The sequence below is a fragment of the Scyliorhinus canicula genome, chromosome 19 (assembly GCF_902713615.1).
Source record: "Scyliorhinus canicula chromosome 19, sScyCan1.1, whole genome shotgun sequence".
NCBI lineage: Eukaryota > Metazoa > Chordata > Chondrichthyes > Carcharhiniformes > Scyliorhinidae > Scyliorhinus > Scyliorhinus canicula.
Genome location: NC_052164.1, coordinates 618,054 through 639,736, shown reverse-complemented (window position 1 = coordinate 639,736; position 21,683 = coordinate 618,054). Strand labels below are relative to the sequence as shown.

The 21,683-nt window shown below is 47.5% G+C and overlaps 1 protein-coding gene across 1 annotated transcript in view; it reads right to left on the bottom strand.

The window, feature by feature from the left end:
• Positions 1-21,683, bottom strand: part of cntnap1 (contactin associated protein 1) — a 70,676-nt gene that overhangs the window by 31,801 nt on the left and 17,192 nt on the right. The window contains exons 2-9 of the mRNA XM_038779774.1: positions 21,523-21,677; positions 16,535-16,678; positions 14,487-14,763; positions 13,527-13,676; positions 7,756-7,927; positions 6,299-6,405; positions 1,355-1,477; positions 513-716 (exon numbers count right to left, since the gene is read on the bottom strand). Of these exons, the coding sequence (XP_038635702.1) occupies positions 513-716; positions 1,355-1,477; positions 6,299-6,405; positions 7,756-7,927; positions 13,527-13,676; positions 14,487-14,763; positions 16,535-16,678; positions 21,523-21,677 (1,332 nt within the window). The remainder of the gene's footprint in view (positions 1-512; positions 717-1,354; positions 1,478-6,298; positions 6,406-7,755; positions 7,928-13,526; positions 13,677-14,486; positions 14,764-16,534; positions 16,679-21,522; positions 21,678-21,683) is intronic.

The following is a 21,683-nucleotide window of genomic DNA, read 5'->3' as shown; positions in this document are numbered from 1 at the left end:
ACAGGCTGGGGAATCCGGGAGAGACAGGCCGGGGAATCCGGGAGAGGAACGCTGGGGAATCCGGGAGAGGCAGGCTGGGGAATCCGGGAGAGGCAGGCTGGGGAATCCGGGAGAGGAACGCCGGGGAATCTGGGAGAGGCAGGCTGGGGAATCCGGGAGAGGAACGCCGGGGAATCTGGGAGAGACAGGCTGGGGAATCCGGGAGAGGCAGGCCGGGGAATCCGGGAGAGGAACGCCGGGGAATCTAGGAGAGGCAGGCGGGGGAATCTGGGAGAGGAACGCCGGGGAATCTGGGAGAGGCAGGCTGGGGAATCTGGGAGAGGAACGCCGGGGAATCCGGGAGAGACAGGCCGGGGAATCCGGGAGAGACAGGCCGGGGAATCCGGGAGAGGCAGCCCGGGAATCTGGGAGATGCAGTGCTCCGGACATGCTGTGTGGGATGAGGCGCAGGGCAGAGCTACAGGAGGTTCTCCCGGTGAGTTTGGGTTTAATAGTAACGGCTGATTTCTCACCTGGACTATTGAGGAGCCGGGATCTGTAGCAGGAGAAGGATAGACTCTGTTCACAGTACTCAGCAGCCAGTGTTATTGCAGAGATCTCCTCCTCGGTGTTGTTGTAATATTTGATCTGACCCACAAAAGGTTTCTCCAAAGATGATCCTGTAACTTTAGTCTCATATTGTTGGAGGTGGTAGACAATAGTCCAAGCTTTGCGCTCTGTCAATAGAGGATCACTGCATCAGTTCCAAGCTTATTACCTCAATCTAGCACCACCTACACTCCCCAACGCAGCACCCACTCCGACACCACCACACACTCCTGATCTAGAGCCTTGCCCCAAACCTGCAACCAAACCCCCCCGCCCACACCCCCACTCAAGCACCATATTCCCAAAACAACCCTCCCAATCCAATCCAGCACCCTTCCATTTCCCCAATCCACTGCACAGATTTACCCACACCCCTAATTCAACAGCACCCCCAATCCATCACACCCCCAAACCATCAATCCCCCAAACCATCACCGCCCCCATCCATGACCTCCCCAAACCATCATCACCTCCGAATCCATCACCCCCCCAACCTATAACCCCCCCAATCCATCACTCCCCCCAATCCATCACTCCCCCCAATCCATCACTCCCCCCAATCCATCACTCCCCCCAATCCATCACCCCCAGCATGATCCAGTCATACCGCACCCTGGGGTGACAGTGCAGTGTGATCCAGTGATACCAAAACTGGGTCCAGTGACTCCTATTGTAGGAGGTGCCTGTCCCACAGGAACGCAGGTTATTGGGATGTTAGCTGAACAGAATGGGCCCAGTGAAGGTGCTGGAGGAAAGCAGTAACTACCTGTCATTGTGCAGCGAACAGTAAAGGGTCTCGCTGGACCACTGCCATCAGGGTCAATGGTGTAGTTTCCAGATGTTCGAACACCCAGCTTTCTATACCCATCACATGACTCTGGATAAAGGGCTTGAAATTGATTGAAAAAATAAAATGAGAAGGAAAGGTGGGATGAAGGAGGAGAGACGGGAACAATGAATTGAGGGATAGAGTAATAAAAGAGGAGAAAAAGAGAGTGTCACAAACTCACTCCAGGCATAACCACAGCAACTGTATTCCCCACCATTCTGCCCAGCCACAATCTCACACTTTCCATAAAATTTTGTTTTGGTAAAGATCATCACACATTCCCAGGACAGGTACAGCACGGGGTTAATATAGAGTAACGCTCCCTCATACTGTCCCCATCAAACACTCCCAGGACAGGTACAGCATGGAGTTAGATACAGAGTAAAACTCCCTCTACAAAGTCCCCATCAAACACTCCCAGGACAGGTACAGCAAGGGGTTAGATACAGAGTAAAGCTCCCTCTACACTGTCCCCATCAAACACTCCCAGGACAGGTACAGCACGGGGTTAGATACAAAGTAAAGTTCCCTCTACACGTGACGCCACTGTTTAAAAAAGGAGATAGGCAGAAAGCAGGAAATTATAGGCCAGTGAGCTTAACTTCGGTAATAGGGAAGATGCTGGAATCTATCACCAAGGAAGAAATAGCGAGGCATCTGGATAGAAATTGTCCCATTGGGCAGACGCAGCATGGGTTCGTAAAAGGCAGGTCATGCCTAACTAATTTAGTGGAATTTTTTGAGGACATTACCAGTGCAGTAGATAACGGGGAGCCGATGGATGTGGTATATCTGGATTTCCAGAAAGCCTTTGACAAGGTGCCACACAAAAGGTTGCTGCATAAGATAAAGATGCATGGCATTAAGGGTAAAGTAGTAGCATGGATAGAGGATTGGTTAATTAATAGAAAGCAAAGAGTTGGGATAAATGGGTGTTTCTCTGGTTGGCAATCAGTAGCTAGTGGTGTCCCTCAGGGATCCGTGTTGGGCCCACAATTGTTCACAATTTACATAGATGATTTGGAGTTGGGGACCAAGGGCAATGTGTCCAAGTTTGCAGATGACACTAAGATGAGTGGTAAAGCGAAAAGTGCAGAGGATACTGGAAGTCTGCAGAGGGATTTGGATAGGTTAAGTGAATGGGCTCGGGTCTGGCAGATGGAATACAATGTTGACAAATGTGAGGTTATCCATTTTGGTAGGAATAACAGCAAACAGGATTATTATTTAAACAATAAAATATTAAAGCATTCCGCTGTTCAGAGAGACTTGGGTGTGCTAGTGCATGAGTCACAGAAGGTTGGTTTACAAGTGCAACAGGTGATTAAGAAGGCAAATGGAATTTTGTCCTTCATTGCTAGAGGGATGGAGTTTAAGACTAGGGAGGTTATGTTGCAATTGTATAAGGTGTTAGTGCGGCCACACCTGGAGTATTGTGTTCAGTTTTGGTCTCCTTACTTGAGAAAGGACGTACTGGCGCTGGAGGGTGTGCAGAGGAGATTCACTAGGTTAATCCCAGAGCTGAAGGGATTGGATTATGAGGAGAGGTTGAGTAGACTGGGACTGTACTCGTTGGAATTTAGAAGGATGAGGGGGGATCTTATAGAAACATTTAAAATTATGAAGGGAATAGATAGGATAGATGCGGGCAGGTTGTTTCCACTGGCGGGTGACAGCAGAACTAGGGGACATAGCCTCAAAATAAAGGGAAGTAGATTTAGGACTGAGTTTAGGAGGAACTTCTTCACCCAAAGGGTTGTGAATCTATGGAATTCCTTGCCCAGTGAAGCAGTTGAGGCTCCTTCATTACATGTTTTTAAGGTAAAGATAGATAGTTTTTTGAAGAATAAAGGGATTAAGGGTTATGGTGTTCGGGCCGGAAAGTGGAGCTGAGTCTACAAAAGATCAGCCATGATCTAATTGAATGGCGGAGCAGGCTCGAGGGGCCAGATGGCCTACTCCTGCTCCTAGTTCTTATGTTCTTATACACTGTCCCCATCAAACACTCCCAGGACAGGTACAGCACGGGGTTAGATACAGAGTAAAGCTCCCTCGACACTGTCCCCATCAAACACTCCCAGGACAGGTACAGCACGGGGTTAGATACAGAGTAAAGCTCCCTCTACACTGTCCCCATCAAACACTCACAGATGCAGCATGGGGTTAGAAACAAGAGTAAAGCTCCCTCTACACTGTACCCATCAAACACTCCCAGGACAGGTACAGCACGGGGTTAGATACAGAGTAAAGCTCCCTCTACACTGTCCCCATCAAACACTCACAGGACAGGTACAGCACGGGGTTAGATACAGAGTAAAGCTCCCTCTACACTGTCCCCATCAAACACTCACAGGACAGGTACAGCATGGGGTTAGAAACAGAGTAAAGCTCCCTCTGGAGCTTTTCAAGGAGTGCATGGTTAAACAATTGTTTATTCCTATGACGTGGGAGTGTCCCTTTAAGAAATGTTTTTGTCTTATCACATGGTTTCAGTGATGTCATTGTGTGGGTGGAGCTGGGCTGTGGCTCTGGAAGTCGGTTTTACTTTCGATTTGGTTTGGGCTTGTTTGTGGCTCTGAGTTTTTGCTTTCGTTTTCATATTTGGCTGCTGTATTCAGACGGAGAAGTATCTTGGAGTGTCTCTCTGTCTTCAGTTTCAAAGCTGTTTTCAGACTGCTTGATAACTTGAAAAGAAATAACTGTTTTCTGAAAGGAATTAAAACCTGCTGTTTTGGAAAGGAAACAGGAGCATCCAGACCAGGCGTTGAGTGCCGTGTACTGGGTCACACCTTTGAATAGGGGTTTCTGGTTTATGGGATCTTGTTATTAAATTGGAACAGTTAAAGGGGGGAATTTATTAAGGGTTATACATAGATTATTGTAGCTGTGTGGGGTATTTATGTTTGTTGTTGATGAAATGCGTATTGTGTGTTTATAAAAATATTAACTAAATTTGTTGAATAAAGTTTGTTTTTGATTTAAAATGCTTCAGGCCTCTGTTGAATAACATCTGAAAGGCACGGCCATTGTGCTGATTGTAACCAAAATCAATAAACTGTTGTAGGTCAGGTGAACTCCATGATATACTTTGGAGTTTTCTAAACCCTGGTCCATAACACCAATCTGGCACAAAATTTAAGCTGGAAAGGTGCCAATCCATGGCTTGCAAGGGAAATTAGAGATAGTATTCGATCCACGGAAGAAGCATACAAATTGGCCAAGAAAAACAACAGGTCTGGGGATTGGGAGCAGTTTAGAATTCAGCAAAGGAGGACCAATGATTGATTAAGAAGGGTAAAATAGAGTACGAGAGTAAGCTTGCAGGGAACATAAAAATTGACAGTAAAAGTTTATTTCAGTACATGAAGAGAAAAAGATTGGTGAAGACAAATGTAGGTCCCTTACAGCCAGAAACAGGGGAATTTATAATAGGGGACAAAGAAATGGCTGAGCAACTAAATACATACTTTGGTTCTGTCTTCACAAAGGAGGACACCAGTCAGATACCAGAAATGCTGGGGATGGAAAGTTTAGTGGGAGGGAGGAACTGAAGGAGATCAATATTAGTAGAGAAATGGTGTTGGGGAAATTAATGGGATTGAAGGCGGATAAATCCCCAGGGCCTGATGAGTCCAGAGTACTTAAGGAAGTGGCTCTAGAAATAGTGGATACATTGATGGTCATCTTCCAGGATTCTATAGACTCTGGAACAGTTCCTGCAGATTGGAGGGTGGCTAATGTAACTCCACTATTTAGAAAGGGAGGTAGAGAGTGAAACAGGGAATTATAGACCAGTCAGCCTGACATTGATAGTGGAAAAAAGTCTAGAATCTACTTTCAAAGATTTTATAGCAGAGCACTTAGAAAACAGTGACAGGATTGGACAGAGTCGGCATGGATTTATGAAGGGAAAATCATGCTTGACAAATTGACTGGAATTCTTCGAGGATGTAACGAGTAGAGTTGACGAGGGGGAGCCAGTGGATGTGATATATTTGGACTTTTCAGAAGGCTTTTGACAAAGTCCCACATAAAAGATTAGCGTGTAAAATTAAAGAGCATGGGATTGGGGGAGGTATATTGAGATGGATAGAAAACCGGCTGATAGACAGGAAACAAAGAGTAGGAATTAACAGGTCTTTTTCAAATTGGCAGGTAGTGACTAATGGGGTACCACAGGGATCGGTGCTGGGACCCCAACTATTCACAATATATATTAATGATTTAGATCAGGGAACAAAATGTCATATCTCCAAATTTGCAGATGACACCAAGTTGGGTGGGAGGGTGAGCTGTGAGGAGGATGCAGAGATCCTTCAGTGTGATTTGGGCAAGTTGAGTGAGTGGGCAAACGAATGGCCGACGCAGTATAATGTGGATAAATCCGAGGATATCCACTTTTGTAAAAAAAAATGAGACAGCAGACTATTATCTGAATGGTCATAAATTAGGAGGGGAATGTGCAGCGGGACCTGGATTCCTCGTACACCAGTTACTGAAGGTGGGTGCATCCATAACCACGGATCACTGTCTGAGGATACGGGGTAGACCATTTAGGACAGAGATAAGGAGACATTTCTTCACTAAGAGAGTGGTGAGTCTGTGGAATTCGTTACCACAGGAAGTAGTTGAGGCCAAAACATTGTATGTATTCAAGAAGCAATTAGATATAACACTTGGGGTGAAGGGGATCAAAGGCTATGGGGGAAAGTAGGATTAGGCTATTGAGTTGGATGATCAGCCCTGATCGTGATGAATGGCGGAGAAGGCTCGAAGGGCCGAATGGCCTCCCCCTGTTCCTATTTTCCAAATTCCTATGTCTCTCCACTGTTTTCATCATCCACAGCTCCTACCACAGACCAGCTTATTGCCATTACTCACAGCTGTGACAAGTTGGTCCTTTATATCCTGTCCTCTCACAATCACAGACAAAATTCTCTGAAGTCTGCAGACAGACTCCTCCATGTTCACACAAATTTGGGGTACATCTGCCAATCATGAAAAAGGAAAAAATAACATGATTAAGACAGTGAATGACACAAAACCATCAGTTCACAACCAACAACAATTTTGTTAACAAAACGTTATGTAAGCTGAGTCGCTGTTTATTCAGGGTGAGGATCACTCACTGTGTAACTGTACAGAGTCACTGTTTATTCAGGGTGAGGATCACTCACTGTGTAACTGTACAGAGTCTCTGTTTATTCAGCAGGGTGAGGATCACTCACTGTGTAACTGTACAGAGTCACTCTTTATTCAGGGTAAGGATCACTCACTGTGTAACTGTACAGAGTCACTGTTTATTCAGGGTAAGGATCACTCACTGTGTAACTGTACAGAGTCGCTGTTTATTCAGGGTGAGGATCACTCCCTGTGTAACTGTACAGAGTCACTGTTTATTCAGGGTAAGGATCACTCCCTGTGTAACTGTACAGAGTCACTGTTTATTCAGGGTGAGGATCACTCCCTGTGTAACTGTACAGAGTCACTGTTTATTCAGGGTAAGGATCACTCACTGTGTAACTGTACAGTCACTGTTTATTCAGGGTGAGGATCACTCCCTGTGTAACTGTACAGAGTCACTGTTTATTCAGGGTGAGGATCACTCCCTGTGTAACTGTACAGAGTCACTGTTTATTCAGGGTAAGGATCACTCACTGTGTAACTGGACAGAGTCACTGTTTATTCAGGGTGAGGATCACTCCCTGTGTAACTGTACAGAGTCACTGTTTATTCAGGGTGAGGATCACTCCCTGTGGAACTGTACAGAGTCACTGTTTATTCAGGGTGAGGATCACTCACTGTGTAACTGTACAGAGTCACTGTTTATTCAGGGTGAGGATCACTCACTGTGTAACTGTACAGTCGCTGTTTATTCAGGGTAAGGATCACTCACTAACTGGACAGGGTTACTTTTTATTCAGGGTGAGGATCACTCATTGTGTAACTACAGAATCACAGTTTAAAGTAATCTTTATTGTCACAATAGGCTAACATTAACACTGCAATGAAGTTACTGTGAAAATCCCCGACTTGCCACATTCTGGCGCCTGTTCGGGTACACAGAGGGAGAATTCAGAATGTCCAATTCACCTAACAGCATGTCTTTCGGGGCTTGTGAGCGGAAACCGGAGCAGCCGGAGGAAACCCACACAGACACGGGGAGAACGTGCAGACTCCGCACAGACAGTGACCCAAGCCGGGAATCAAACCTGGGATCCTGGAGCTGTGAAGCAACAGTGCTAACCACTGTGCTACCGTGCTGCCCTTATTCGGGATGAGGGTCACTGACCTGGTTTAGCAGTTTCAATTTGTTTTGAATTTTATAATTCACCAACCTGTCTGTTATCCCACATGTGTTAAACAGCATTTCTGCATATCTTCCTAGTTTGCGTTGTTTTACTAGCTCCAAATCCACAAGATAATTGTCCACGTGGATCCGCTGCATGCAACCATGGAACACACTCACATTGGAGAAACAGCCCAAGTTCCGCACACTGGAGGGACAGCCTGTGCACAGTCAGGGTAGAAAGTGAGGGTGTGTGTTAGCGTTTACAGAGACAGAAGAAAGGCTCAATTTTCAATGAAAGGCTGATTTTAAGAGCAGAATACATATGGCTAAAAAATAAGTGGCTGGGTCAAGAATCATGAACACCAGAGATAAAGAATAATGTCAGAAAGAAATGAAAATGAAGAAGATATTGTGAAGCCTAAATAATGATAATTTGCCAGAATGTGGAGATGCTGGCGTTGGACTGGGGTGAGCACAGTAAGATTCACCTGAGGAAGGAGCAGTGCTCCGAAAGCTAGTGTTTGAAACAAACATAGAATTTCATAGAATTTACAGTGCAGAAGGAGGCCATTCAGCCCATCGAGTCTGCACCGGCTCTTGGAAAGAGCACCCTACCCAAGGTCAACACCTCCACTCTATCCCCATAACCCAGTAACCCCACCCAACACTAAGGGCAATTTTGGACACCAAGGGCAATTTATCATGGCCAACCCACCTAACCTGCACATCTTTGGACTGTGGGAGGAAACCGGAGCACCCGGAGGAAACCCACGCACACACGGGGAGGATGTGCAGACTCCACACAGACAGTGACCCAAGCCGGGAATCGAACCTGGGACCCTGGAGCTGTGAAGCGATTGTGCTATCCACAATGCTACCGTGCTGGACTTTAACATGTTGGACTTTAACCTGGTGTTGTAAGACTTCTTACTGAATTTGCCAGAATAACAGAGCAAACAAGGAGAGTTGGCCAAACTGTAGAAAGGATATAAATCAATAAACAATAGAAGTGAAAAGAATGGAGCAATAATTATAGGTGACTTTTTTTTAAATTTAGGGTACCCAATTTTTGTTTTCCAATTATGGGGCAATTTAGCATGGCCAATCCACCTACCCTGCACATCTTTGGGTTGTGGGTGTGAAACCCACGCAGACACGGGGAGAATGTGCAAACTCCACACGGACAGTGACCCAGAGCCGGGATCGAACCTGGGTCCACAGCGCCGCAGTCCCAGTGCTAACCACTAGGCCATCGTGCTGCCCTTTAAAGAGGTAATTCATGATTCTCCAAAATTATAACCCAATATGGAGGAAAGATTCTACAGAGGGATAAACCAACAATGGCTAACTAAGGAAGTTAACGAGAGTATTAAAGTTGAAAGAAAAAGCAGAGAAGGAGCCAAAAAGGTCAGTGATAGCCCCGAAGACTGGAATAAATTCAGAATCCAACAAAGGAGGGCTAAAAAGATAATAGAGAGAGAGAAAGTAAACTACGAGGGCAAATGAGTGAGGAATATAAAAACTGACAATCAGAGCTTCTTTAGATATGTAAAAAGGGAGAGGTCAAAATGAACATCGGCCCCTTAGAGAATTAATCTGGGGAGTAGTTTTGGGGAATAAGGAAATGGCAGAGGAGTTAAACAGATATTTTTCATCAGTCTTTACGATGCAAGATACTTTGAACATCCCATCAATACTAAAGAATACGGGGGAGGAATTAAATACCATCACCATCACTGGAGAAGTAGTATTAGACAAACTAATAGGGCTAATGGCAGATACGTCCCCCTGACCCTGATGGTTTCCATCCTGGGATCCGAAAAGAATTAGCTACAGATGTAGTGGATGCATTGGTTGTAATTTTCCAAAAACCTTTACTTGAATTCTGGAGAAGTAACAGAGGATTGGAAAACTGCCAAAGTGACACCCCCTTTCAAAAAGGGGAGGCAAAAAAACCAGGTACATATACACCGATTAGCCTAACATCTATTATTGGACAGCACGGTATCACAGAGAGTTACCACTGTTGCTTCATAACTCCAGGGTCCCAGGTTCAATTCCCGGCTTGGGTCACTGTCTGTGCGGAGTCTGCACATTCTCCCTGTGTCTGCGTGGGTTTCCTCCGGGTGCTCCGGTTTCCTCCCACAGTCCAATGATGTGCAGGTTAGGTGGATTGGCCATGCTAAATTGCCCGTAGTGCCAAAAAAAAAGGTTAGGTGGAGTTAGTGGGTTACGGGGATAGGGTGGAGGCATGGGCTTAGGTGGGGTGGTCTTTCCAAGGGCCGGTGCAGACTCAATGGGCCGAATGGCCTCCTTCTGCACTATAAATTCTATGAATCTATTATTGGAAAAAATGTTGGAATCAATTATTTAGGAAGTAATAGCAGCACATTTGGAAAATCACAATCTAATCGAGCAGAGTCTGCATGGCTTCAGAAATAACGTCTGACTTATTTATTACAGTTTTTTGAGGAAGTCTCAACCAGAGTGAATTGAGGGGAACCAGTAGATGTGATGTAGTTGGGCTTGCAGAAGGCATTCAACAAGGTACCTCACAAAAGGTTAAGTCATAAGAAAAGAATCCATAGTGTGGGAGATAGTATAGAAAATAGGCCATGCGGCCCTTCGAGTCTGCACCACCATTCAATATCATGGCTGATCGTGTAAATTCAGTATCCCACTCCCGCTTTCACTCCATTCACATTGATCACTATAGCCACAAGGGCCACGTCCAGCTCCCTCTTGAATATCTCCAACAAACTGACCCCAAACACTGGAAATACAGGGCCTCCACGACAGTGTGGATGCACCTGTGCACCGAGGTCTGTGAGATCCCAGACAGGTCCCCACTGGGTGCCTGGAAGATACCCTGTGGCATAAAAGTTCAGCACTACTGACATCTGACGGCCACTGGGAGCGGGTGTCCTCCCCCATTCCCCTGAGTTGCCTGGTGAGCCATGGTCTGGCAGATATATCGCACTGTCTCCCAGCTCAGTCAGAGTCCATCCTGCTCAGCACCCCCTCCCTGACCGTGGCAGGGTGTCCGCCCACCTCACTCCCGGCCCTCCCCACCCTGGTGTCAGGACCGGCAGCCCACAGTCACTCCTCTCTGTGTCCGATCTCCTCTCTCTCCCTCATCGGGCACAACGCCAGTTTCACAATTTTTAAAAGCACAAGTGAACCAGGGCCATCAGGAACTCGACCCATCGGAGGCAGAGAATCGTGGAGCCCCGGAGAATACCGGGTCAGGCCCGCTAGTGATATGCAAACGGTGTTTACTGTACATGTGTTCTGGACCAGAGGCAGAATCTCAGAATAAAGAGGAGCCAGTTTGAGAGTGAGGAGGAATTTCTCCCCTGAGGGTTGTGAGTTTGTGAAGCTCCGTACCGCAGAGAGCTGTGGGAGCAGAGTCGCTGTGTATATTTACGGCTGAGATATAGACCATAGGAAGTGGTTGCGGCTAAAACATTCTGCGCGGGATTCTCCGTCAGCTGACGCTGGAATTGGAAAACGTGATTGGGCGGAGATACGGTTTTGACGCCAAAATAGTGGCGGGCGCCAGATTCACGCCAAATCGCAATTCTTCGTTGCCTCGACAGCAGCGTCAATGCTTTCCACTCCGCACGTACAGTAAACACCCTTTACATCTGAGAGTCCGGCCCGGTATTCTCCAGAGCCTCCACGTTTCTCCTCCTCCACCCGGGAATATTCCCAACACCGAGGTTCACTTGTGCTTTTAAAAATCGAGAAGCAAGCGTCACGGCTGAGGGAGAGAGGAGGTAGGACTGTGGGCTGCTGAATCTGACACTGGCCAGGCTGGATGGGCTGGGTGGGCTGGGTGGGGGGGGGGGAAACGAGATGATCTCCCAGGGGACTGGGGCGATGTCCAGGCACAGACTGCCTTTGCCGCAGCCTGCTACGCACCCCACAGACCAGTCACCTTAGCCCCTGGTTCTGCAGAGATCGGTGCACAAGTGTATCCGCGGTGTCACGGAATGTATGCTCATTCAGCACAATACATCCATTTAAACGTGGACCGAGCCCACCAGTATTCACCGCCATGCTGGGTCCAGGGGGTGATCGACAGGATGCATGTCGCCCGACGAGCACCTGCAGATGACAGGCCGCAATACTCAAACCGAAAGAGGTTCTATTCGATGAATGTGCAGCTGATATGTGACCATCAGCTGCACGTCGTACACAACTGCGCCCGATACCCGGGCAGTGCGCCCCCGATACCCGGGCAGTGCGCCCGATACCCGGGCAGTGCGCCCGATACCCGGGCAGTGCGCCCGATACCCGGGCAGTGTGCCCCCGATACCCGGGCAGTGCGCCCCCGATACCCGGGCAGTGTGCACGATACCCGGACAGTGTGCACGATACCCGGGCAGTGTGCACGATACCCGGGCAGTGTGCACGATGCTTTCATCCTGGCACACTCAACGATTCCTGACATGTTTGAGACCCCCCCCCCCAGGCTGGGCATTAGCTCCTGGGTGACTGGGGTTTACCATTGTGGTCGTGGCTGATGAGGCCTATCCAAAGGCCACAGACCGACGCAGAGACAATGACATCCATACAGCGACCAGGAGTGTGATGAAGCAGTGCTTCGGTCTCCTGAAGGTACGGTTCAGGTGCCTGGGCCGTGCTGGAGGGGCCCTTCTGCATAGCCCTGGGCCAGTCTGTGGGATGGGGGAATGATGAACCTCTGCCAATGCGGCACGCCCTCAGTACTGACAACCAGCTCTGCGATGAGCTCTCGTGCTCTGCATCGTTTGACAACTTCTGTCTCCTGCCCACAGTAGCACTTTCCACCGTCCACCTGGGTGATCCCTGCATGTGAGATGGCCGTTCATCACACGGTGCCATCGGATCCCTGGAGTGGCGGTGGTGGGGTGAGTGGGGGGTGGGGTGAGTGGGGGGTGGGGTGAGTGGGGGGTGGGGATGGTGGGGGTGGGACTCCGGAGCGGTGAGCCTTGGCTGGAGTGGCAGTGGTGGGGATGGTGGGGGGTGGGGATGGTGGGGGTGGGACTCCGGAGCGGTGAGCCTTGGCTGGAGTGGCGGTGGTGGGGTGAGTGGGGGGTGGGGATGGTGGGGGGTGGGGATGGTGGGGGTCCGGATCGGTGAGCCTTGGCTGAACTGCAGTCCCTCAGCCAAGCCCCAAGGCATTTATCAATTTTCAACCAGATTAATTTCTCCTCTCATTTCTATCAGTTCCTCATTGTTGCTCTCTGGTTCTCTAGTATTTTGGGGAATTTCTTTGCATTTTACTCTGTGAAGATGGACACAAAGGGCAAAATTCTTTGGCCTCTCAGTGGTGTGTTCCTTGGGGCTGGGAGTTGGCCGCTGGCGAAACCTTCTGACCAACACCACTGTCAATAGGATGTTCCAATGTATCCCAGACTGCCGGCAATCCCGCAATAGGGCTGCACCACCAGCGGGAAGGGTCAGGCCATCTCGCCCAGAGCATTTGCTTCGTTTCTTTGCCATTCCCTTATTCCCCATTAGAAATTCCCCGACTTTGTTTGTACCGTGGCCACATTGGTCTTTGCTAATCTTTTCCTTTTACAGAACTATAGAAGCTTTTACAATCTGCTGTTTTTATATAGGGCTAGTCCCAATCAGTTTCTGGTCAGTGGTAACCCTCAAGATGCTGTTGGTGGGGATTCAGTGATGGTGATGCCATTGAGTGTGAACGGGAGATGGTTAGATTCTCTCTCTTGTAGGAGATGGTCACTGCTTGGTACTTTGTGCTGTAAGCTGTACATTAGAGAAAATACAGGAGTAAAAAAATTGATCAAATAAATTGACACCCACCTCCAAAGTAGTATTGATCACCAGTTTGTACCCGTAAAGCGTGGTTTATGCGAACTGGCGAATCCTCCCTCTCATCAATGACAACAACAACAGAATCCATCCGTGCCAGCAGCTGTACAGAGTGCCAATGGCCATCGGTCAGATTATAACCTGGCACAGTAAAGGGAGAGTTAGTCTGCTAATAACGGAATTACTGTACACCAGACAGTAGTTCACCTTTCAGTCAAAAATCTAAACAAGGGTGGCGCTGAGTCCAGAGGTGGCGATTTTCGGGGTGTCAGAAGACCCGGGAACCCAGGAGGAGAAAGAGGCAGACGTTCTGGCCTTAGCATCCCTGGTAGCATGGAGACAGATACTATTAGCTTGGAGGGACTCAAAGCCCCCGAAGTCGGAGACCTGGCTATCGGACATGGCTAGCTTTCTTTGTTTGGAGAAAATCAAGTTCGCCTTGAGAGGGTCACTGTTAGGGTTCACCTGGGGGTGGCAACCGTTCATCGACTTCTTTGCGGAAAATTAATCGTCAGCAGACGGGGGAGGTGTAAAATTTTCATTAACAAATAATCTAAATAATTGACCACCTCAGGTACCAGAACAAAACAACAATCTTTCCATAAATACATCCCATTTCATCCCTGGTCCCCTGAAGTATCTACAATGTCTAAGAAGAGGAACCTCGGCCAATGTCCCACAATTCAGGTTCCCATCTCAACAGAGTGTCACTGGGGCCTTTGCAAAACACACTCACACGTGTTCACATTCACAAAAACACACGCTTTCCAAAGCATCACCAAATAACATCAGGAGACGGTTTGCATAATCCCTCACGTTCATCATTACTGATTCTACACCAGGCAGCTTCCCTCAGCTGTGCACTAGACTGGGTGAAGCAGCTCTGTACTATACCACAGGGGGGCATCATTGAGAGCTGGATGCTGAGGGAGTTGAACCTGAATATTTTACCTGCAGCAAACTCCAGCCGTTTCTTGCCAGTCTGTTGGAACGATATATTGATCTGCCCTTCGCTTAAACCCATTTCCAGCCAACCAGCACCTTCAGAAAAGTTGCTGAAAAGAAGCAGGCCACTCGTGTCTAACGATCGGAAAGTGAAGTTGACGGACAGTTGGTTCTGCATCGGGAGCCCTGGTACCTGAATGAAGCTGGCTGGTGTTGGGAAGGTTATCGGGTAATACGGCCGATCCTTATCGAAGAATCTCGGGCAGTGAAATCTTGCATCACCCTGAGTGAAGAAATAGATAAACACCGATTAATGACACCAACTTATACCAACAGCATAACCATGAAAGCCTCTCACTGCCTCAATGCAGCAATGCTGTGCGATGATACATCCCATCTTATAATTACCATGTGAAAAACTTCCTTTCTCACTTTATATCTGCCTCATATTAACCCTATATTGACCCAATTCACCAGCGGTGAAAACAATCTGTCGTTATTTACCATGAAAAAAAACTTCAAATACTCTGATAAATTTCCCATAACAATTCTGTGAATCCAACAGAAACAGAAAATACTCAATCTCAGCAGATCTGACAGCCTCTGTGGAGGGAGACAGGGCAAACAGCCCGAGTCTGGATCACCCTGACCGACACTCAGGGGCAGCTCATCACCTTCTGAAGGGCAACTAGGGATGGGCAATAAATGCTGACCTGGCCAGCGATGCCACATCCCGGGAATGGGTCCAGATTATACTATTGGGGGGGGGGGGGGGGGGGGGGGTGCTGGATAGGGGCCGGCAACTGGTGGAGATTGACAAAGATGTGGAGGACAGGACAAAGGGAATGTTAATGGCAGAGGTCAAAGCTGAGAAGGGAGCTGATGGCGGCACATAGAGATCTGAATCTTCTGTTTTTGTTTTCGATTCCAGTATCCTCAGTAATTTGCTTTTATCTCTGTGAACAGTGAGCACAGTGGGCTGGCTTGTAATTCAGAACAAGTCAGCAGCGCGGGTTCAATTCCCGTACCAATCTCCCCAAACAGGCGCCGGAATGTGGCGACTAGGGGCTTTTCACAGTAACTTCATTGAAGCCTACTTGTGACAATAAGCAATTATTATTATTATTGAATACAGCAATGTTTTTTCCCCAAATCTCTCCTATAACCATGTCATCAGTAGTTTCAGCCCAGAATCGATAATACTCAGTGCACTTTCTGAGAATAAGGAACACAACACTGCACTTTCTTCGACAATTGTGCAGCTTCATATTATCCTTTCACTGCCCCTAAAGTTAAGAATGAAAGTTCCAGTAAGGGGGTGATTGGCTGGGTGATCTCTTCATGCACAGACAATTCAATTAATTATTTTCTGGCTTGCTCTACTGGTGGCAAATGGATTGCTGGCTTTTGCCCCAAGGGACTGGAATATTAATGTGTGCAAGTTATGCTTTAGTTGTGTAGATCCCAAGTCCAGGTGTAACACACTCACTGTCTGGTGTCAGAGTGTGTTCAGCTGTGTGTGTCTATTTCACCCACCTACCCCTCCCTTTCATTTACTTCACTGAGAATGTTACTATTTTCAACCTTTAGAAAGCTCCACATTTCTCAATGTTGACCTACACAACCCGATCTATATCCACCCCTGTTCATTATTAGTTTGCTGAGCTTAATTTGGTGTTTGCAATTACTAATTGTATGCCGTCCGTATCGTTTCTATTTATGGTACAAGAGATCTGAATGTTAACGTGAATATTTCACAGTTTCACAAGGAAATGGAAAGTGGCAAATTGACACAAAATGAAAGGGGACCCAGAGAACGGGTTAGTCTGTCAGACATCCCTTTTCCTGATATTTCCCATCTTTCATATTTGCTACAAACTATTTTCAAATATCCTTTAACAGATCTGATAACTGGTTCAGAACAGGATCAGTTCTTTCAAAAATACAAAGATGATTGGCAGGACGGGCGATTCTACCAGGTAGTTGCCATGGATTTAGGAGCCGGTGACGAGTCCGAAATTCATTTATGTCGGATTTTACTGACTGTTCCTTACCAGGCTCTCTGTTTGTGAATGTCGTGCTCTCGCCAGGTCAATCACACTGATATTGTTGTACATGATGTTCTCCACACAGCCTCGGAAGTTTGGTTTGTCGACCAGTCTGAGTCTTTCAGTGGTTATCAAGCCACCAAAGAATATCTAAAATAAAGGTAAAGAAGCTATTGAGTGAAGCAATTTTAAACCTTTAATTAAATTGCAATTGAATTCTACTAGTGTGGTATTTGGGAAGGCCTAGATTTGGGACCCAATGAAATTCAGGTCAGCACATGGTTAGCACTGCTGCCTCACAGCGCCATGGATTCTAGCCTTGGGTGACAGCCCATGCGGAGTCTGCACGTTCTCCCCGTGTCTACGTGGGTTTCTTCTCGGTGCCGTTTCCTACCACAGTCCAAAGATGTGCAGGTTTGGTGGATTGGCGATGATAAATTGCCCCTTAATGTCCAAAGATGTGTAGGTTAGATGGCGTTCTGGGAATAGGACCAGGGAGTGGGACCAGGGAGTGGGACCAGGGAGGGATTCTTTCAGACTCGACGGACACTCCTTCTGCACTGAATGAATTATATGAAAAATTGGACATCTTAAATTAAGAATTGGAAACTTTAAATCAAACTATAGTCAACCTGCAAACTGCAATCAAACTACATCCCACCCCAGGCGTCAGCAAAGGCGCTTGATGAATTATCCTCCGCTATAAATAACAGTGAAACAGAACACCCGGAGGCCTTGTTCATCGTGGCCGGGGACTTCAACCAGGCCAACATCACGAGTGTGCTGCCAAAATTCCACCAACACATCTCCTGTCCCACCAGAGGCCCTACCATCCTTAACCACGGCTACACAAACATCAAGGGCGCCTACCGACCCATCCCCCGACCAATGGGTCAGTAATTGGCTGGGTTTGATTTGCCCTGTTTCTTGTGTATAGAACACACCTGGGCAACTTCCCACATTGCCGGGTAGATGTCAGTGTTGTAGCTGTACTGGAACAGCTTGGCTAGGGGGGCGGCAAGTTCTGGAATCTTCAGTACTATTGCTGGGATATTGTCAGGGCTCAGAGCCTTTGCCGTATCCAGTACCTTCAGCCATTTCTTGATATCACGTAGAGTGAATTTTACTGGCTGAAGACTGACATCTGTGATGCTGGGACCTCCGGAGGAGGGGGAGATGGTTCATCCACTCGACTATACTTGCTGAAGATTGCTGCGAATGCTTCAGCTTTGCCTTTGCACAGATGCGCTGGGCCCCTCAGTCCTTGAGGCTGAGGATATTTGGGGAGACTTCTCCTAGCACATTGCACACTGAGGGGTGGCAAGGTGATGTGTACCCTCCTGACAATTGCCTCTAGGGTGCTGAGGGGGACCATTCATATGAGTGTGAGGTGGGGTCCGGGGGTGCTTGTGCTGTGCTGAAGGGGCTCAGGTCGGGATGGGGGTAGTTTGGCTGATATTCCCATCTGCAGCCTTAATTATCACTAATTATTTCACCTCCTTTGCTATTTGTTTCCATTACCTAGAAGATGCACTGTGGACCTTTAAAAGGATGTGGGTTAATCTGATGTTTACTTGGTGTCACTTCAGTCCTTGCTGTCCTTGTTTGAATAACTGATGCTGTGCTATTATGTATATTTTCCTTCAAAGCAGGCATGCTCTGAGAAATATTTGCACTTGAAGTGAATGGCAGCGGGTTTACTGCAAGTGGCCGTGACAAATTTACTTTTAGAAAAATCCAGTTCACTTTCTTCACCGAATAGCTGTCTTCTTTCCTAGTTTTGGAAGAACTACTTGCCATTTGTTCAAGATCAGTTAGTGACAGATCTATTACGGTAGCAGCTGTTTAACATTACTTCATAATCAGAAACAAAACCTGATTCAGAACTCTGGTCTGAATCTTCATCACTGTCATTACTATTAGATTTGGATTCCTCCTTCTTAGGGTCACCTTCAGTATTTGGAGTTCTCAGAATCTGGTTCTTTACCAGATTTTATCTTTGACAAACCTCTGGGTGGAATCATTCTCGTCGAAATAAATTCATCAGTATCGGCAGAATCAGATTCACTGCCACCGCCATTTGGTGAATGATTAATGTCTTTCAACATTTCTTTCTTTGAGTCATTTAATGCCCAATTGGTTTCCCGATTCCCACATGCTCTGTCACTGATATCTCATGTGCTATCCACAGTACTTCCCTTGGACTCTCTATAATCATGGGTGAAGCTACAATGTTCACTGCTGCCAAATCATTCTCCAAAAATAAGTCTACTCCGTCCACTGGGAATTTCTTCACCACTCTGACAACTGCCGGACCTGACACTAAATCACACTCCAATTGTACTTTATACAATGGAACAGGAATATAATCTCCACCTATCCCATTCACTAATACTGTAGCTCTCATTGACCTCTCTGGAGGGGAAACCCAATCCTCTCCAGTAAGAGAGTTTGCATAGCACCTGTGTCCCTTAAAATAGTTTTGGGTTTGGCTACATAGGTTTATGAAAATGGGGTAATCTTCCCCTTGAACAAAACCTTGCATATCTCTCACCTACCTCGTTCATCACTCCTGCTCCCACAGCAGTATTTACCTCAAGTCTCCAAAGTCCCATTAAAGCTGCAGTCGGCCTCGTTCTCTCTGCTGCTTGCCTTAAAGACACATGTCCATTAAGCACCCAAGGATCAAAAATGATAACGGCAAAAATAAAGAAAGAGGAAATAAAGGAATAAACTGGAAAGACCCTGACACAACATAAATAAACTTAAAAACTGATCATGCCCACCTAGACCAATCACAGATTGATCACACACCCCTTAAGCCAATTATGAAGTAGCCTTGCCTCATTCTGGCCAATTAGAAATCAATAATATCATTGATCAGGCTGTGGGTTGTGGTTTGGAATGAGTTAGTAAACAGAAGCTTTCACTCAGCAAGTGACATTGTCGAGAGGAAAGCTGAAGTTACAGAAAAGAAACAGAGATCGAGGCTGGTACTCTCCAACCAGGTGTCCCTGCCAGAGAATCCGTACTTCCCACTGGTGCTCCCAGTACCCTGACATTGGACCACCCGGGGTCCATGCTGCACCCGAGAGGGGCAGGGTGTGCACCTCGAAATCAGAATGCCCATTTTAAAGGGTGCTGTTGTTATGAGGTGGGGGTCAGGGGGACTTCATGACCCCCCCCCCCCCCCCCCCCCCCACCTTGGCAGCAATTGTTGGGAGGGTATTTGCCACCATTCCACCCCTTGGGCTGCTGGCCACCAGGCCCACGCTCCTCAAGACTTGCAACAATTCATGCCAGCCAGACTCTAGGGGGGGGGATGCTGGAGTATCTGACCTGACTGGGGAATGGTGTGTCCTGACTGGGGAATGGTGTGTCCTGCCCGTCAATGGTATGCAGATTAGATCTAACGGGCCCTTTGCAGGGTCCTGCCGGGTCAGGTCAGAGAACCCAATTGGTCCACTGGGACACCCGCTATGGCAGGCGGGGCCGGGGGGGGGCACAGATTTGCTGCCGGAGCCACAGCCCAGCCCCAATCCCAATTCCGCCCCGTCACGGGAGTCTCCTTCCAATCGGTATTCCCAATCTTTGAGGCGGGAAACAGGGAGTCCCAGCCCAAGTGCCCGAGACTGGGTGGGAAAGCTCGAGGTGGAGTGCCTCAGTCACGTTCCGCCCTATCTTTAATAAGTACAACTTATTAATATCCCCTGAGTTACTTCACCAAACTGTCTCCTTAATGGTCGGCCTCAATGGAGAACGTCTGAAATTAACACAATTAGAATTTAAATTCAAATAAATCTCGAACTTTCAGAGCTTTGATACAACTCAGTGTCTTGTTTGGCTATTTCAGAGGCATTTAAGAGTCAACCACATTGCTGTGGATCTGGAGTCACATGTAGGCCAGACCGGGTAAGAACGACAGATTTCCTTCCCATAGAATCCCTACAGTGCAGAAGGAGGTCATTCAGCTCATCGAACCTGCACCGACCCTCCGAAAGAGCAATCTAGGTCCACTCCCCCGCCCTATCCCCGTATCCTGTACATTCATAGATACTAAGGGGCAATGTATCGTGGCCAACACACCTAACCTGCACATCTTTGGACTGTGGGAGGAAACCGGAGCACCCAGAGGAAACCCACGCAGACACGGGGAGAACGTGCAGACTCCACACAGTCACCCGAGGCTGGAATTGAACCCGGATTACTGGCGCTGTGAGGCAGCAGTGCTAACCTGGGTCCCTGGCACTGTGAGGCAGCAGTGCTAACCATTGTGCCACCGAAGGAGGCATTAGTGAACCAGATAGGTTCTTAAGGTTATCATTAGACCTTTAATTCCAGATTTTATTTTAATTGAATTCAAATTCCACTACTTATTGTCGTGGGATTCGGACACCGATTCACTCATCCAGTGATAATATCAAGATGTCACCAAATCGCCTGTGATGCCAGATTCATTGTATTAGACTGACAGATGGTTAGTAGTGAGTAAGTGAGCTGTACACCAGCTGTACATGTCGGGATTGACCGGTTCACCAGGACAATGACACACAAGCAGGAAAGGCGGCATCATTTAACACACACACGCACACGTGCGCACACTCTCTCTCTCTCTCTCTCCCCCTCGCGCGCGCGCACACTCTCTCTCTCTCTCTCTCTCTCCCCCTCGCGCGCGCGCACACTCTCTCTCTCTCTCTCTCTCTCTCCCCCCTCGCGCGCGCGCACACTCTCTCTCTCTCTCTCTCCCCCTCGCGCGCACGCTCTATCTCTCGCGCGCACACACCCACTCTCTCTCACATCATACAGACACACACATACACACTCTCTCACACAGACACACACAGTCTCACACTCTCTCACATACATACTCTCTCACACACACAAATTGTTGAAATGTTTAAATTTGTAACCAAGTTGAATCTCTTTCAACGGTACAGAAAATTTTAGCCAGAGTATATCGACAAGTGAGAACTCCAAATGGAAAACCAGCTTACCATAGAATCCAAATCCAGGTGATCAAAATCACCATTAGTGTGTACACGTTCAACATGACCATCAAGCGTGAAATTAACATCTTGCCCATAGCGCTCAATTTCAACCATGTGCCAATGTTGGTCATTGAGCAAACTGCCCAGTTTAATGGAGGTCTCTCCAC